Source organism: Spodoptera frugiperda, chromosome 13 (genome assembly GCF_023101765.2).
Source record: "Spodoptera frugiperda isolate SF20-4 chromosome 13, AGI-APGP_CSIRO_Sfru_2.0, whole genome shotgun sequence".
Classification (NCBI taxonomy): Eukaryota; Metazoa; Arthropoda; class Insecta; order Lepidoptera; family Noctuidae; genus Spodoptera; species Spodoptera frugiperda.
In genome coordinates this window covers 9828745-9847527 of record NC_064224.1, presented here as the reverse complement: position 1 = coordinate 9847527, position 18783 = coordinate 9828745, and the positions used below count along the sequence as shown (strand labels likewise).

At 35.7% G+C, this 18783-nt stretch overlaps 1 protein-coding gene across 5 annotated transcripts in view; it reads right to left on the bottom strand.

The window, feature by feature from the left end:
- The window catches only part of LOC118270582 (ABC transporter G family member 20), a 106888-nt gene that overhangs the window by 15396 nt on the left and 72709 nt on the right, over window positions 1-18783 (bottom strand). For all 5 annotated transcript variants that reach the window (XM_035586213.2, XM_035586211.2, XM_050698113.1 and 2 more), the window contains 3 exons: window positions 14984-15102; window positions 6832-6950; window positions 6158-6353 (listed from right to left, as the gene is read on the bottom strand). In XM_035586213.2, coding sequence (XP_035442106.1) covers window positions 6158-6353; window positions 6832-6950; window positions 14984-15102 — 434 coding nt within the window. The remainder of the gene's footprint in view (window positions 1-6157; window positions 6354-6831; window positions 6951-14983; window positions 15103-18783) is intronic.

Here is an 18783-nt window from a genome sequence, read left to right as displayed (position 1 = left end):
CTTTCTCTCGAACGCTTGGTTTGCAGACAATACTTTTGGAAGGTGAAATTTCATGTGGTTTCATACTGTTTCACTGTTGTGTTTATCCCCGAAGAGGAAGGCAGAGGTGCACATTGCGGCACGTAATGCCGCTATATAATGTGCACCCACTTTTCACTAGTGTTATAAGTCCCATGTAATAGGGGGTGAACCTATTGCCATATACTGGGCACAATTACAGACTGAGAAATTTTCAAAAAACCGAAAAAGGCCCAGTAATACTTTGCCCGACCCTGGAATCGAACTCCAGACCCCCTTGTCCGGCAATTGCACTTGCGACCACTCGGCCAACGATGCAGTCTATGTACATTATATAACCTAAATAAAATGTAGGTTGTATTCTATAGTTGAGTTGTGTACCAATACGACTTCTACAATCGTAGAAAGGAAAGGGGTTCAAGGTTCGATTTCCAGTTTACGCAATGAATATTTCAATATGAATTTTAATTTGTAAATTGTTCTAGATTTTGAATTTGATTTCAGCATTCGGCTAGGCAAATTCATACGTGTATAGTATGTACAGAATATTTTATTTGCAGTGGTCTTTCTAAATTGCGATATTTTATTATTATGGTATTAGAAGCTGCGGACTACCTAGCGGGCTTACCGGGGCTCCGGCTCAAAAAGCAGGAGAAGGAACGGGGTGGTTTTTAGTCAGTCAGAGTGACACTCCCTCTCACCTCGCCTAAGGCGGCAGAAATCATTGGATGATTTGCCCCCCTCAAAAAAAAAAAAAACCGGTAAACGAGCAGACGGATCACCTGATGGTAAGCAATCGCCGCCACTCGTAAATTGAATAATAGCACTAATCTAAAACATTGACCGATCAAGTACGACTTGAACTTTGCAAGTATTTTTTGCCTCCACAATAGGTATTTCCCAGACCATTGATAGATAGGTACCAATGGATTTAGAACTGTAAACTGCTTTATACAAACGACGGGAGGTCAAGCAACGGTTTGGTAGAAAAAACTTCTAATTCCCGTTAAGCACTACAAAATTAGTAAATAGGTATATAAGTACTGAGTTCCTTAAAGCCAAGAAGTAATATTGCACTGTTGATATTATGTTCAAATTAACTCTAATATCGGCTTACTCACGTAACTGTTTGACGAGGAACTCGACTAGTTTCAAGCCATGCTAGAGGCTCATATTCATGACAATCGTCAAGCAGCGCGATAATCGCCGATCCGTCGTGTGTCGCGGAATGCTACTCTTCAAATTAAATAAGTTGTGTAATATGAAGGTCCTGAATTAGATTTTACGATACCCACGGTTACACCGAAACTGGTAAAAAGCGAACTACTTTAATTATTCTTTATTTTTTAATTGCATTATAAAGAAACAGCATCTAATTCGACATACACTAATGACCAAAACTTTTATTACAAAGCGCTAATGTTTAATCCATTATACCTAACACAATATGTACTAATGACACGTACTATTAAAAAACTACACACAAATTATACAACAGTAACAGTAGTTCACACAAATAATTCAGTTTTACTAAAACTAAAGGCTCCATTGTTACCAAATTGTCACGCGTTCAAACATAATTGGCGTGACAAAACACATCCGTCACGCTAGTCGGTAAGTTAACGTGTTTGTTTACGTTTACAATGCGTTATTGTTTGGTTAGCGTTTGAACTTTAACTAATTACTGTGGGAAAATTGTTTAGTGACTTGTGAAAGAGGTGAATATGGCTTCTGTTGATTTAAGAATCTTTTATTTTTTATATTTTATAATACTTATATTATGTCACGAACTACATACATACATAACTTCACGCCTATCTCCCATCGAGGTAGGCAGATACTCCGGAACGCCAATTGCTACGAATCTTACAGAACTCTTTCGCTTCATCAACAGTCGTCAGTCTTTTCATGCAAGCTCATTGGTTAAGTATACTTTTCATTTGGCCCTTCTTTAATATCTGCCAATCTGGTTTCTATTTTACTTCTAAATAATTAATGTATCAAACAAAATACCTATATAACAATTTTTCAGGTAAATCATGACGCAAGAATACTAAAAACGTTAAACCTATAAACAAAACGTAATTAAATCCATATTCGTACATAACATGTGATATTCTGAAATTTAACGACCAGTTACACACTGAAATATTGTAAACGTGTCGTTAAAATATCGTGAAATTCTCCAATATTAATTATTACTTAACCAATTTGAGAACTTCTAACATTTTCTATCCGTGTTTGGGTTATATGATTCATCTTAATATATTTTATTTGGGAAACAAACAGATATTATCTAATAACTAATTATAATAACATACCATTTATATTAGTATTAGCTGTTACTCGCGACTTCATCCGCGTAGAAGAATGACTTCTTTTTTTTATACAAGTGGGCTATGTTACTCAGCTACTTTCCAATAAAAGTCCCTTCAAAGTCGGCCCTGCCGTTTCATTAGATTAGCCAGAACAAATGAACAGACGGACAGAAAAAAATGTGTACGAATTATGTATTGTATCGTACGTATATTCATATGCATGTAGTAAAAAGCGCTTATATACTTATTTATTGAAATATTACGCATATATACAAAGGTTAAATGATTAATCCGTATAATCCAATTACTTTACTAATGTACATCCTCACAATAGTTATTTATTAATTAGTTATCGTACAATTGCAACAATGTGTAGTAATTATATATCCGTGTTGCTACAAAGTATGTATATATGTAGACTAAACTGTTTTATAGTGAACTAATTAGAAATTATAAAATGTAGTTCATCAAGGTTCAAGATATATTGTAATTGAGTGCATTAACACAATTAAAATTAAGTAGATACTCGTGTTTGCAGTTCATTGTCTAATCTTTGTCATTATTTGAGCAATTATACTTTCCAATTTTCCAATTAGTCAATTTCAGTACCGTACCGTTTTTGTTAATTTTGTATGAGATTGTGAGTTGTCATAATTTTATTTTGATGAAATTTGGAATACAGACAGGGTACGAGCTGACTTGAAATATGGGATACTTATTATCTCACAGGAACACGGGTGAAGTCACTGGTAGAAGCTAGTGAGACATAATTAATTTTTGACTTTATCGTTATTTTTAGATATTGTAATACATTTTATAAAGTGGAAAAAAATCTGAGTCATCATCTATTTTCTAAGAATATAACAAGCCTAGCGAGGTGATGGGAAAATTGTAACACGTCAGAATTAATATTTACGGTTTATGACAATATTAGCATAAAGTGATACATGTTGTAATGTCAGGCTGAGTCATGGAAAGGAGATTCACAAATGTGCTAATTTATGATGTGAAGAAATCATCATCATCATCATCATCTGTTCGTAGTAACCAGTAGATATTCTATAGTCTTTCGTTCGTGATCGTGCTGATCACGAACAAAAGACAAGAATAATAGAACGAACGGGCAAAGTACTAGGTTTTGTTCGTTAAACTCAGTAGTTGCACGAAGTCTGGAATTGTGCCCGGAACTTCTGTAACCTTAGTATGAGTTGGCTTTATGTTTAAAGTAATCGAAACGAGATCGCGTTTGTGTGTTTGCGCGCGAGAACGAGTTATTGGTTAGATTATCCGAGCCGGCCAATCAGAGCGCCGAACACGCTCTCATTTCTATTACTTTAAACATAAAGCCAACTCATACTAAGGTTACAGAAGTTCCGGGCACAATTCCAGACTTCGTGCAACTACTGAGTTTAACGAACAAAACCTAGTACTTTGCCCAACCCGAGAATCGAACCCATGTCCTCTTGTCCGGCAGTCACACTTGCAACCATTCGGTCAACGAGGCAGTCAGTTCCATGAGGTAATCAGCACAATTAACTAACACGAGAATAAAACTTACGACCTAAAACAATGCAAATCTTAATTATAAAAAACTATGACTAATTAGAATATCAAGCAAGATGTAATTATGTTGGAAAAATATTTTTTTTCTTAGTTATAAAGCCTTTATTGCCAATTATAATAATTATTAAGAAAAATACGAAGATTGTGTGTGGCAGAATAATTAACGTTTCCGTGTGTACATCTATTTTTAATAAAAAAAGTTTGGGCTTTATATAAACTGGCTACAACTCCAATGTCATTTTAAAAAATAATTAAAAAAAGATACTCTACGAGAAGTATTGTATAACTAATTTAAATATTCAAAGTAAATGATTGATAAAGAACTGTAGATTATTTTTTACTCAATAATCTGTTTCTGGATCAATTTGGACCTTTTTATGGAATAGGGGGCAAACGAGCAGACGCGTAAGTGATCAGCGCCGCCCATGGACACCCAAAACACCAGAGGAGTAACAGTTGCGTTGCCGGCCTTTTAAAAAGAAATACGCTCTTTACTTAAAGTTTTGGAGGTCGTATCGGTTCGGAAATACCGCCGACGACGATATGATACGGCTCTGAGTGTTTGGTATACACCTTGTAGCTATTACTACATCTTCGCATCATAGCTACATAGCATATCTGAAATCACCCTTAGACTTGCGGAAAAATAGTGTTCACTACCTATTATAAAAAATGCCTAAATTCAAAGAGAACTGAGACAAACAGCCATAGCTTTAAACAATGTTTCACATTGCTAATAAACTTCGCAAACCAAACGATGACGTCACACACCACGTTCCGTAAAAGTCAATACAATATTTACATAATAAAATTCACACGTTTAAGTTTCCTGCCACAAAGAGTTTATCTATACCTAGTGTACACATCAAGCTATACAAACCAGTATAAACTGAACCGTCGAATATAAGGAAAGGTCATACAAAGCGAGACCATGATATGGTCCTGTATAGTTCCATGTGTTGCCGAGTGTAGGTACTCGCGCCTTTTTATTATTCTAACCAATTATCGATATCTGTTTCGAGAGGAAATCCTCGTGATTTTTAAAGAAACATTAAAAATAATAATATGTCGAATACCGGATTTCACATTCCGGTTCGCAAAAATATTTTTGGTAGATACATAATTTGGATAGTTTCTGTGGTAACTCTTAGAAAAGCTATAATCTTTTCCAGTTTAAAGATCCTGCATTTTCCGCTGAGAAATTAATGTCCAACATCAATTAGGTACCGTGCTTGAAGAACAAATAATGTAACATTAAAAAAAAGTAACTATTGAGTTTGCTCGTTCTCTTCTCCATTCCAAGCTACATTTTGGAACGAGCACCTAGCTTCACTGACAGACAGACTGATGGGCAATTCAATTTGAAGTTTCAAAAGTGCCTTATTTAGGATTTGACTTTGAACGAGGCTTTGATTTTGAACGAGGAAATTAAACGAAAAAACAGAATAATGTCTTTAAAAAATCTAGGAAAAATTGTCGCAATGAAAATTCTATTAGAAAAAGATATAGGTATCTAGTGTAAACGAAGTTGATGGATTGATTCCTAGCCACCTATTTGAAATTAAAGTAAGGTCACCTAGGTACGCCTCAATAGGGGTTTTGTAAACAACAACGAAGGCTTGGCCTAAATGACCTGAAGACATTTACATTTTTAATGGACAACACATTGTTAGGCTACCTACTGGACTACTTTGTTGGCTAACATTTAAAAAGTAGGTAGAAGAGTAGTGACTTGTAGAAAAATTGATCATTAATTTTCAATTCATCCATTACTTTACATGTGTGTTTTTTTATCGACTTCCGATTAAGCATTTGTCAATGTTGATTTTGTCAATTTATTTTACACGTTTCATTTCTACCTATCATAATACTACAATGTTATTTAATAATCCTTTCCAATATTAAACTCGACAGTGTGTTTGTCTTTCTTTCACGTTTGTTTAATCCTATCAACTTTTTTTTATAAAACTTTGCCCCACACTAAGATTTTCTCCTGTGTCGTGTGTGCGTTTATCACCGAACAACTTTACATACACATGACACCCAGCCCAAAACAACCATTTGTGGATCACAAAAAGTGTTGCTTCGTGCGGGAATCGAACCTGCTAGATGTTGTACGACAGCCAGTTGCCCAGCCACCGTGCCAATCGTGCAGTTGAAATTAAATTTAACCATTTCCAAAACATACATTTCGCCATAGACCCTCATCACCAACAGTCTTCCAAACCACTGCAAAAAATACCAAAATCTCCACGTACCTAAGGTTCTTAACCATTCTGTTCTCGCTGGGTAGGTCGAGGAAGTCGAGGAGGAACCGCAGCCGGTCCACAATCTCCTTGGTCTCCATGCCGAAGATCCAGCCGAAGTACATCATGGTCTCTTTGATCGTGAACTCTCCATACAGAGCGATCTCCTGGGGCATGTAGCCTACCCGCTTGCCGGGTACTCCAGAACCTGAGGTTATTGGAGATGTTAGAAGAATGGTTCAGAAATAGGAGGATCACGAACGACCAATACTAATAACCAATCTTAATCTAAAATCTGTATTTTGGTATAAATTGCATTAGTTTAAAAAATTGAGATTGACTCAGAAATTTTGGATTTATTGGTTATTAATTTCGGTTGAAAGGAAAAGCATAGAAGTTTTTATTCCATAACGATAAAAAGATGTTCTTTTCTAAAAAAATATCCTCAAATCTTTAGTTTATTTTTACGTTTTAAGGATAAAATCAAGTAAACCGTTATCGGGAATAGAAGAATATTTACCTATTTTAGGATAAAAGTCGGGGTTTATTAAGCAGTTTTGATGACTAAATTAAAGATTTAAATATTAAAGATACAAATGAACGTGTGTGACTATATCTTCCAAAAATATCCTCCTACTACGCTTAGTCCTAATTTTGATGATGATGATGTTGACGATCCTGCTTACCTTTGGTGCCAGGCTTGCCCCCGAGCACCCATATCTCGCCGCTGTTCAGTTTCCGTCTGCCGACGATGCAGGACAGCAGGGTCGTCTTACCACATCCTGAGGCTCCCAGAAGACCGTATCTGTTGACAAAACCCTTTATTAGCGTCAAACGAACTAATAATAATTCATTTTGACTGTATCTGTCTCCTATTTTTGTCTATAGCATTTAATGGTTTCTAAGGTTTAAAAAGATTAGTTGATTTCTGTACACATTTAACTTAGGTTAGCGCAAATAAATTTTTGGGTGTGACGATTATTACAATCATGTTCAAAGTCAAAGTCAAAATCACTTTTGAAATTTCAACAAATAAAGAAATAATAATAGTCTGTCCATCAGTGAAGGTAGGTGCTCGTTCCAAAGTGTAGCTTCGAATGAAAAAGAACGAGCAAGACATTACATTCCCTTCTTTAAAATATGAATAGTTTCATACACCTGTCATTATTAGTCTTATTATTTCTCCTCTTAGCTTAAAAGACCCACACTCTACTTAGTGTGTACCTACTGTGTAACTATTTCTTCTCTTGGCTTAAAACATCCACAGTCTACTCAGTGTGTACTGAGTAACTCCACTCTAGGTCACTACCCATTCCATTTCACCACGCCGCCGCTTAATCTGAGGCATCACATGCATTTCCTAAAGCCGTCCGAGATCGCAACGGTCGGACGCCCGCGCATGCGCAACACACGAGGACGAAGCACTTGCGAAACACCAATTTACATTCTATTCCACACTACAAACTTACACAAACACTTTATTACACTCTTATTTTTACAGCAATAAAGTCGAATTTCGTTTAATTTTTACGCATTTGTTTATTTGTAAAAAAAAATGTTGAGTGAGTCTTTATGCTCATAGTTTTAAGGTTGATTTTTGCTTGTGTTTTTTTGGAGGATGGTCAGTGGATTTTCATCATATATGTTTAAGGAAAAGACTACATATATTACGGTATGTAGAGGATGGCGACAATTGTTTGGTTGTGACTTCTTGCCCAATGGCTGCGTATGCGCAGGCGTCATGCTTCGTGCGTATGCGCATAGCCAAGGGTGACGGAAGGATAAATTAAGTAACCTTTGTAAAATAGAGGATGGAGACTTAGGTCGAGATGTCGAGTGTTGTGCAATGCTTGCTTTGGTTACAAACATAATATAACAACAACCTTAGAACTAAGTAATATGGTCTCTTTTGCCAATGTCGTTATAAAACCCATACGTAGAGGTAAGATGGGTTTATGGCAACTGTAAATGGTATGTTTTAGTAAATTGCTGAGTTGTCACCTCGAATCATTAAAACAAAGGCGCAAATTACATTTTTTTTTTACTTTAATATAAGTAAAAAAACTACTTTACATAATATATACGACTTTATATATAAGCGACTTCACATTTAGTAATTTACACGAACCTACAAATTCAATAATTCAATTATTCAATTAGTACCACTTTTTGGCAGAAAATTTACACTCAAACTTTCGCATTAGACACCCTATCCCCAAGTGAAAATGTATCAAAATAATTCCAGCAGTTTCTGAGATTACCCCACACAAACACCAATACATAGTAAAAAAACATATAGTAAAAACATACATAAGTCTAGTTCAGTTATTTCCATTAATAGACGTTGGTATTTTCCATACAAGCCTCGTATTAGTTAAAAATATTCCATTGATGTTTATTCCTGTATCGTCTCGATATAATAATAGAATTGGACAAAAAATGGCGGCGGTTATAATCGTCTATTTTGTCTACAACTATATATATTTATGCGTATTGCTATGTGTTCAGACATTTTTTGCGTATCTTATTGTTTCTGGAAGGATCAAAGAGTATTAACATTTTCGACAGTTATGTTATTTATGTTATGTTATTGACTGGCTGCCATACAACATGTAGTGGGTTGGATCGCAAGGAGCAACTCTTTGTGTGATCCACAAATTGTTGTTCCGGGTCTAGGTATCATGTGCATGTGAAATTGTATGTTTGTAAACGCACACACGATACAGGAAAATCCTACTGCGGGGAAACGATTTTTTTTTAAGTAAAATTGTTATTATGGATAATTTTGCAATAGGGATGATGACGGGATATTAAAATTAAAAATCTAATTAGTCCGCCAGTTAGATAATGAAAAAATATTAGACACGTATTTTTTATTTTCTCATATAAGATAACAATACGTCAAATACTTTTACGTATAAAACGTACCTAGAAATGATATCACGCGATATTTCAAATCTATATATCTTCGAAAGTATTTGTTTCCGTAAGAAAATAAAAAATACATACCAAATATTTCAAAATAATCTACAAGACGGACATTGAAATAAAAAAGAAAAAATCCCTTGTATAATCACACCATATTATTATCAATGTCAATGTTTGCGCAAAAAAACCAAAGAAAATATTACATCGTTCACAAAACCATCAATACTACTCATAAGGTCATGGTGTTTGACATCTCAGTGCTAATGGATCCCATCAATACGCATTTATTAATGGAATACCAACCTTACGTCAAAAAAAAACAAACTTATATGCAAAAACCGACCTTAACACGGTAGTATAAAGTCTAACAAGAATGGTATAAAAAATAATATTGAATAATTCTTAGTAAAGGTTTTTGCGAAGTACATACCTACGTATACATTACATACTTATATACATATATCTATACTAAATATACGGAAAAATTGGTTATTTGTTTGTTTTGTTTGTCTGTATGGACTAGGCTCCGAAACTACTGGACCGATTTGGAAAATTCTTTCATCATTGCATATACTACTTTTCAGCGAGTAATTTTTTTTATGTTGATATTCTTACAGCATGGATATATTACAGAGAAATGTACGCAAACTTATAACCATGAAATAAAAACGCATTTAAAAAAACATGCCGAAATAAGCTATATTTTTAATTTTGTTTTTATTACATTCATCGTTTTAGTTTTCATGTTATTCATGCAACATCAGGCTTAAGCAGTTGATTACAGCTAATGTTACATAAAAAAATCTTAAGTTTTTGAAAATAAATCTCATTTTTTTGCCAACATCTATTTGCGGCGTTTGAGAGCGACTTGTTTACACTCAGTATATATTATAATAAGTTCTAGATTTTGTGCTTAAGTTCAACGCGTTATTAAATTATTTAACAACGTCAATTGTCTATAAATAAACATGTACGATAAAATAACAACTATGCACCTATTTTAATTAACTAGGAAACCTGTATTTTGCTGTTTTTTCCTAGTCATCGTATTATTACTATAATCCTACCGCCGAGTTTTGTAGAATGTGCATCTAGAATATTTATCTACGTAAATATATAAAAAATAATGATATTATTATAACAACGTGTTACACGAGTTTTAAAACTATCTTAATGCCAGTGTTTACTGGGTAGTCTGACTTTAGTAATGTTCGTCTAGTTTAACCTGATATAAGTATTGAACCCGACACCTCATTCTCGACATAACATGAGTAATTAGTGTTTTGTGCCCCACACTAGGATTCATAGGATATGATTTTCTCCTGTGTCGTGTATGGGTTAAGAAACATACAAGTTCACACAGAACACATTGACATCTAGAACAACAATTTGTAGACCACATAAAGAGTTGCTCCATGCGGGAATCGAGCCCGCTACACGTTGTACGGCAGCCAGTTGCTCAGCCACCGTACCTACCATGCAGTCAATGTAATGTGTTGGTTTTTATGTAAACAGTCATTATATCTAAGACATATGGCTCTCTAAATAAAAGAATACCTTTAAATCTTAATTTTTCTGTAAAATATTGAATCATTTGACAGTTTACATGGTACCCATCAAAATATAAGAGAGAACTTCTTACGAAAATATATACCGAGTGCACAACCACAACCTACATTCAAATATAGTCCGTCCTCCGTCAGTAATTAGGCCTCAATTTGCGTGCTGATCACGTCCCATACTATATTAGGGCGACTATCTTGTGAACAGGTATTTGTTATGTATTGTCTGTTGGTATGTATGTAATAGTCAGTGTTCGTATATGGAGACATAATTGTCAGTATGGCTTGACGTCAGTCAGTCAGTCAGTACTTCCTGACTACGATGTACTATTGTTGCGCAGGCGTCGATTGCTGGTTGTAATACCAGCTTAATAGCATATTCAGCTGAGATTATAGTTATCATATCATCCTGGCTTCTCCGTTGAACCTGTCACAAAATGCTGAAGTAATAGTCACCATCAAAGCCTACAATAAGCCACTGCTAAAGACTTTGTGTCAGGTGAGGTCACTATATCAGGCACCACTTATCATTCTATCCATTTGTGTTCTGATCCGGAGCTGCGGACTACCTAGCGGGTTTACCGGGGCTTCGGGTCGAAAAGCAGGAGAAGGAACGGGGTGGTTTTTAGTCAGTAAGAGTCTGACACTCCCTTTCGCCTTGCCCAAGGCGGGAGAAGTCATTGGATGATTTTCCCCCCTCAAAAAAAAAAAATCCATTTGTGTTATAAGTCCCATGTAATAGGGGGTGAGCCTATTGCAATATATTGGGCACAGTTCCAGACTCAGTGCTTCTAATGAGAAATCTTCGAAAAACCGAAATAATCCCTGCAATAATTGGTCTGACCTGGAATTCGAACCCGAGATACCTTGCCCGGCAGTTAAAGGTTTAAGTTTGTGACAAATGTGGTATATACTCTGCTCTCACCACTTTGTTTATGTATGGGCTAGTACCGTAGTAGTACGCAAATGGTAGACAAGTATCTACGTAATGTGTATAAGTAGATCCTCTTCCGTGTAATGACAACTGAGTATTTTTTCCGTCAGGCAACATTGACTTCCGTTTCGAAGGATATGGATTGTGGCGTAAATAATTGCAGATGCGTAACTATTTGTCTTGATTTTTCTAGTACTAGTACCGGTATTGTAAGTACAAGGTACAAGGTAAGTACATAAGCCCTTTGGGGAATACCAATGACTTGCCTTTACTATGTGATAAAATTAAATACTTTATGACCTCCTTAAAAGATGTTTAAAAACATCTCTAAGAAGTGCGCTTGTAAACTTCTGGCTGAACTACAATCACAATAAGGGATTTCGATTTTAGGCTCATATAAGATGGCATTATGAGTAGTAAGACATGCTTACGTCTACATACTACGTGCTTACTGTTATGTAACTGTTTGACGAGGAACTCGACTAGTTTCAAGCTATACTAGGGGTTCATATTCATGAACAGCATTCCGCAACACACGACGCGGTGATTGTCGCACTGATACTATTCTCAATTGAGTTCCTCGTCAAACAGTTACGTGAACAAGCCGATAACAAAATAATTCATCTAATTTTCTATTTATACCAACCATGGTTTTATCAAGCCAACCATATAAAACATAATTTTGCGTAAACCATAATTACCTAGACAAACAATTCAAAGGTCAATAGCACAGCTATTAGAATTGATTAGACGCAGATCAAGTCAAGTCGTCCAATAAAACTTAATTTGTTGCGTCAGTCATTAACTGGTCAGTTTAAACTGACGTCGTTTGACGTACGTACGTCGCCAAAGGACGGTTTGACGTACGACTATTATAACATGGGACACAATCGAGCACAATACTATTTATTGTAATTGTTATTTTTTATTGTTATAGTCGTTTGACTATGGTAAGGGTGACCGTAAGTTCATAGGCGGAGACCTTTCTAGAAGAATGTGTTGGGTTTAGAGTGTAGTGGGTAAAATCAGAAACTTTTGAGGGATTTTCGTGGTAGATAGATAGATAGATACAGTAAAATGGACAAGATGGGACATTTTGAATGATTGACATTTGTCGATGTGGGAATATAATATGTTAAATCTATCTACTTTCATACTTTGTTAAAAGTATCTGAGACTAGAGAAGACTAAAAACAAGGTATTTTGAACGAAATTACAAATGGCAAATGCTGACAAAACGCCTCTTTTTTTCATTTAAGTTACATGGAGGACTTACAGCTAAAAGAAACAGATTAGGAACAGAGAGTTGGACCGTTGGAAAACTTTTATTAGGAAAGAAAAAGGCGAAGAATTTTGTCCGTAAACTAAACCTAACATTATAATGAAAGCCAGTTTATCTAACATCCACAACTAAAGAACTTTTGACAACCCTAGAAAAGATTTCAAACATTTTTGCGGACACACAACAGTGAGAGAAAGAATGATAATTATTATTGACAACACTAAGCAAAATAATGACAATAAAAATTCCTAATAGCGATTGAATCCTTCAAGAGCCACGTATTTGTCCAACAATCGCTTAAACTTCCGCTTACTCATAATTGTTGAGCATCAATTGTTATAATCATTATAATACCATTTGTCAGAGGTTAATAATCTTTTGTTCCTCGCCCTCTGTACTTTGGCACTGAGCCAGACTTCCTCCTCAGACTACCTACTGTTAGAAGAAACAAGAAATGAGATATTTGTCGTGTGTATTTGTTTCGAATTTTTGTCACTATCTCGCCTGATGCTGATGAATTGGTACACCTATAAGCAGCCTATTTAAGTAAGCGAATCCTTATCTCTTTGTAAGATAAAATTCGACGTAAAAACTTCGCGCAAATTGGTGGAAATATATGCACCATAATTTGGTATCTGTCTAGCAAAAAAATCTTGGATCCTAGAGACCACGGTAGTGATGTCGATTAAAAACTGAATATTAACTGCACGATTGCTGCAGAGGCTGGGCAACTGGCTGCCATGTAACGGATAGGTTCGATTCCCGCACGGTGCAACTCTTTGTGCAATTCACAAAATGTTGTTTCGGGTCTAGGTGTCATGGGTAAGTGAACTTGTATGTTTGTAAACGCGCCCACGACACAGGGAGAAAATCCTAGTGTGGGGCCACGTATTTACAAAAAAAAGAGAACAAACATTTTCGTCTACTCATTATTATCAACTCGGAATATCTTCAATCCATCATTCAACAAAGCCGAAAATATTGGAAGCTCATCCAAGCAACATAGTAGTACCTAAACATTCCATTTTGAATTCTCACGATAGATCAAGTCAACACGCCGTTAGTCAATAGGTTCCTTGATAGATCTACACGACATCTTAGATTGCATATTGTTATCTGATGTGGCTTTGGTCCAAGATTCGCATCCTGTTTACATCTTCTAACGGGAAATGTTAGATTTTCTGCCAATACTTGTAAATATAGAATAATATAGGATTGTAAATACGAACAGTTAGGTATCTGTTTTTTCAAACTATTGTTTGTTATGTTAAGTTAATAATAAGGTAGATGACTAATTTTAATGTCTGTCTCGTAGATTATTTTAAAATATTAGACACCACGTATCTTTTATTTTCTTATGGAAACAAATACTATCATATCAATCAACAAAAACAAATACTATACAGAAAAAAATATCGCAAAATAAAATGTCGCATGACGTCACTTTTACGTATTTTCCTACTCCTAAACTTTGATTCGTTTTATCTAAGTATTGTTACCTTATATGATAAAACAAAATAAAAAAAAGTGTTTAATATTTTTTCATTACTAACTGATGGACTAAATAGAATTTTAATTTTCATACCCCGTCATCGTCTCTATTAGATTATTTAATTTAATAATATTTCAGCTACAACTATTCTAATTACCTTTATATCAAAGAATTGATAGTGCCCCTAACTTTCCAATAACGATTCCTATTTAGATAACCATTTACAACGAGAATTTGGAACATTGGAAGTTTAAAATCTGTCTATTTTTAAACCAGTCATTTGATTCATCGAAGTGGTCCTATATCAAGGAACTAATTCAACTAGCTTCGAAGGTACACTTTAGAACGAACACCTAGCTTCACTGACAGACGGACAATTCAATTTGACTTTTCAAAAGTGCCTAATTTAGGATACCATAATTATACTGGACACATTTCCAGACTCCGTGCTACTACTGAGATTTTTCGAAAAGCCGTAAAAAGCCCAGTAATACTTTGCCCGACCCGGGAATCGAACCCGAGACCTCTTGTCTGGCAGTCGCACTTGCGACCACTCGACCAACGAGGCAGTATATGTAAATAAATGCTTTGACTTTGAACTAATCCTGTTACAATGCTTGATGGCTGATGGTGTACTTACATGGTACCCTTAGCGACAGTCATGTTGAGGTTGCTGAGCACGTGGTTGGGTCGCTTCTTGGAGCCATAGTGCTTGAACGCGTGCCGCACACACACCGCTTGTTGGCGTTTCTGCCACACCTGCAAGTTATACAGTGTACTTAATATTGGTATAATGGTATTTTAAATGTAATGGAGAGTTTTGAATGAGTGCAGGTAAGTAAGGGTAAAGACTAAGGGTTGGCTTAGAATTCAATTCAAAAAGCATAAAATTAATATTGTATTACGAACTAATTTTGTTGTAAAGAGGATTTTTTTTAAAGAAGCCTAATGAGTAATCGCTATTCTTATCAGCCGGAATACGTCTTTTGCTGAACAAAGAGGTGGGAGCTTCTTTAGACGAGATTTACTATAATCCGCAGTTTCAATCGTTTGTTTAGTAAGTAAACATAGCCTGGCTTTGGGAGTATCGAATCAAATAGGTACACGATTGCTTTTTTGTGTACATAATGTAATTCAAAAAGATGTAAACACCACTTTTCCTTAACCTAAAATAAAACAATCTTTTCTCCTTCCTCAATCCTACCAACCTACCAATTTGAAGAACCTTAACTTTAACTTTAACCTAATACGTATTTACTCGACTTGCACCTACCAAAGGCGCCCTGGCCATCATCAGACGATGAACAATAAGATATTTATTATCTTCCCTATACAAAACCTTTATGGTAACTTAAGTAGCCATTGTTTTTCAGTTAGTCTATAACCAGTATAACCTGACCTTAAGTTGTATAGAATATATGTATAATGGGAGATCAATTTATATTGGATGTATAGTATGATTTGCTACATGTATATTTGTAGTAGGTACATAACCAGTATAACCTGACCTTAAGTTGTCTAGAGTCTATAGACAATGGGAGATCAATTAATAGTGGTGGTGTAGTCTGATTTGCTGTCAGTATATTTGTAGTAGGTTTTTCTCTCATTGTAATTAACCAGTCTAACCTGACCTTAAGTAGTACATAGTCTGTGGACAATGGGAGATCAGCTTATAGTGGAGGTGTAGTATGATTTGCTGTGTATATGTTTGTAGTTAAGATTCATGTTTGGTACATGTATATGCGCTGTTGACCTTTAAGTATTAGTGCAGGTGTACTTAAGTGTTTAGGAGGAAGGATAATGGTTGCTTTGGAATTTTGGAATTCTTAATGGTTTTAGGGTGCTTTTCCGCCAGAGATGTGAAGATATAATAGCTAAGCTGTGAAACTGTGTGACCATTTTCCGCTGATACTAAGCTATGTAGCTGTGTGAGTGAAATGAAGATTTGAAGCGGCAAAGTAGCTGTGCGAGAAAGATGTGCAGCTCTACTTTTTATCCCCTAGTACCGCGGGCGAAGTCACTGGCAGAAGTTTTATATAAGCTACATAATCTTTATTCGTTATTTTTTATTAAAGAGGTAAGTAGCGGATATATAATGCACTTTTCGAGTATTCGAGTCTATCACCTAAGCTAAGATTTCTCAGAAAATACAATTCACTGCACAGTATCCTTGTTAACCGACTTTTTATTATTACAAACAGGAAAAAGTAACATAAAATTTATAAACAAAATCTCAAATTACAAACCTTGGCATATGCAAATAAATATATTTTCAAAATTCTATTTACATATAATAAATACATTTAGGTGACACAATAAAGAAATAAATCTTCCCGCTAATGGCTAATATAAATCACTCCATTATAATAATCATATAACATATTACAAAGGCTCTTTCTATGGTCATGTGACCACTGGAAAAAAGTAATATTTTTACCAGGAACAGGTCTATGAGGAAAGCAATAAAGTCGTGCAGAAAATTAGCCAACCTCCTTCTATTGAAACCTCCTTATATAACTTTTTATTAGGCCTTCATATCACCTATATGTATAGTTAGAACTAACTGTTATTGGTGTACCAGGAAAATTTAAAGGAAATCAGAATTTAACTGGCTCAAAGGTGGCATCATTATTTAAATGTGTCTTTGTAATAGGACAATGTCAAGCGATGGTCTTGTGTAGGAGGAAAACTATTAAATTTAACGAATAGGTATTTAATTCTATATAGGTGTACGATAAAATTACTAGGACTTGATGAGAAAGGGTTCTGTCAAGAAGAAAGACAACAACGATGAAGTAAGTAAGATAGTGGATAGTAGTAGATTGAGTGTGGGAGAGCCATGCATCGGTCAGAATGGGCCGGCTCGACCAAAGTGATACCACGGCCTCACAGAAAACCGACGAAACAATGTTTGGGTTGTGTGAGTGAGCTTACCGGAGACCTAATTCCCCCTTCTCAATCGTCCCAATCCCCGATTCCACAACAACCCTTTAATTCCATGAGCGAAAATCTGAAATCTAAAGAGAGTCAAACGAAAACTAGATCACAAATACACAAACTTTCAGCTCATTGACATGAAAACATAATTATGATATAAGACCATAAGAAACGTAATGGAGTTTCTAAATAAACCTATAACTTTAACACCGGTTTATGCGAGACTACGTTTGGACAATGGCAATTATGCAATGCATGTTGAAACTACAATCTATAGCAATTGACACAGTTTATTTTGTATTCTTTGAGAAATCTACACCTGTGGGAGATGAGGTTGTCTGCTTATGGCTGTAGTAGATCTATTTGGGATGTCTGTAAGTCATTTTGGCATTTGTGGGTTATTTGTAGGTCTTTTTCTTTTTTGAGGGCGGTAAATCATCCTGTGTCTTCTCCCGCCTTGGGTGAGGCGAGAGGGTAAGTCAGACTGTTACTGACTTAAAAGCTACTCCGTTCCTAATCCTGCTTTTCGAGTCGGAGCCCCGGTAAACCCGCTAGGTAGTCCGCAGCTCCGGGTATACAGAAACCCGGAGGTCTAATATGGATGGGTAAACGACGACCCATGTGATAGGCCAGCCTGTTCAAATGCTAGTGATAACTATATGCTCTTATAATTACTTTGAATGCATATTTTGAAGGCACACCCGTGACCGTGACAGCACGATTGATGCAGAGGCTGCTGCACTACTTTTTTTTTTTTTTTTTTTTATGGAACAAGCCGGCAATCGAGCAGACGTATTACCTGATGGTAAGCAATCGCCGCCGCCCATGGACACTTGAAACACCAAAGGCGTTACAAGTGCGTTGCCGGCTTTTTGGGAGTTAGGAATTTATGTTCGGGAATCGGGGATGGGGAAGATTGGGAAGGGGGAATTGGGCCTCCGGTAACCTCACTCACACAACGAAACACAACGCAAGCGTTGTTTCACGTCGGTTTTCTGTGAGGCCGTGGTATCACTCCGGTCGAGCCGGCCCATTCGTGCCGAAGCATGGCTCTCCCACACTTAAAATACTACTTCAAATACAGTTTTAGTTGTTACACTAAAATGCACCTTAAAGATTTAGCATCATACAATAATTCTGTCCACCAGTGAAAACTGTATGTAACTGAGTACGTTTTGAGTTGATCATGAACAGACAGACAGATAGACGCGGTTGAAGACTTTGTTTATAGTATTATGCATGAAGGAGAAAGGTAAACTAAAACTTACTTACTTACTTAGCTACGTAAAAACTAAGCTATAAAGTATTATAAGCTACTATAGAGCAAGAACATTTATAAATCGATAAACATAATCGGTAAACTATCGTTCTGAATCGGTAATATTCTTTATAAAAAACTAATCGATTAAATTCCTAGTAAAACCCGAATTATCTAGAAAAAGCTTGAGTCATTCACTCTGAGATACATGTTTCCTCATAATTTGTATCATTAATTTGTTGTGA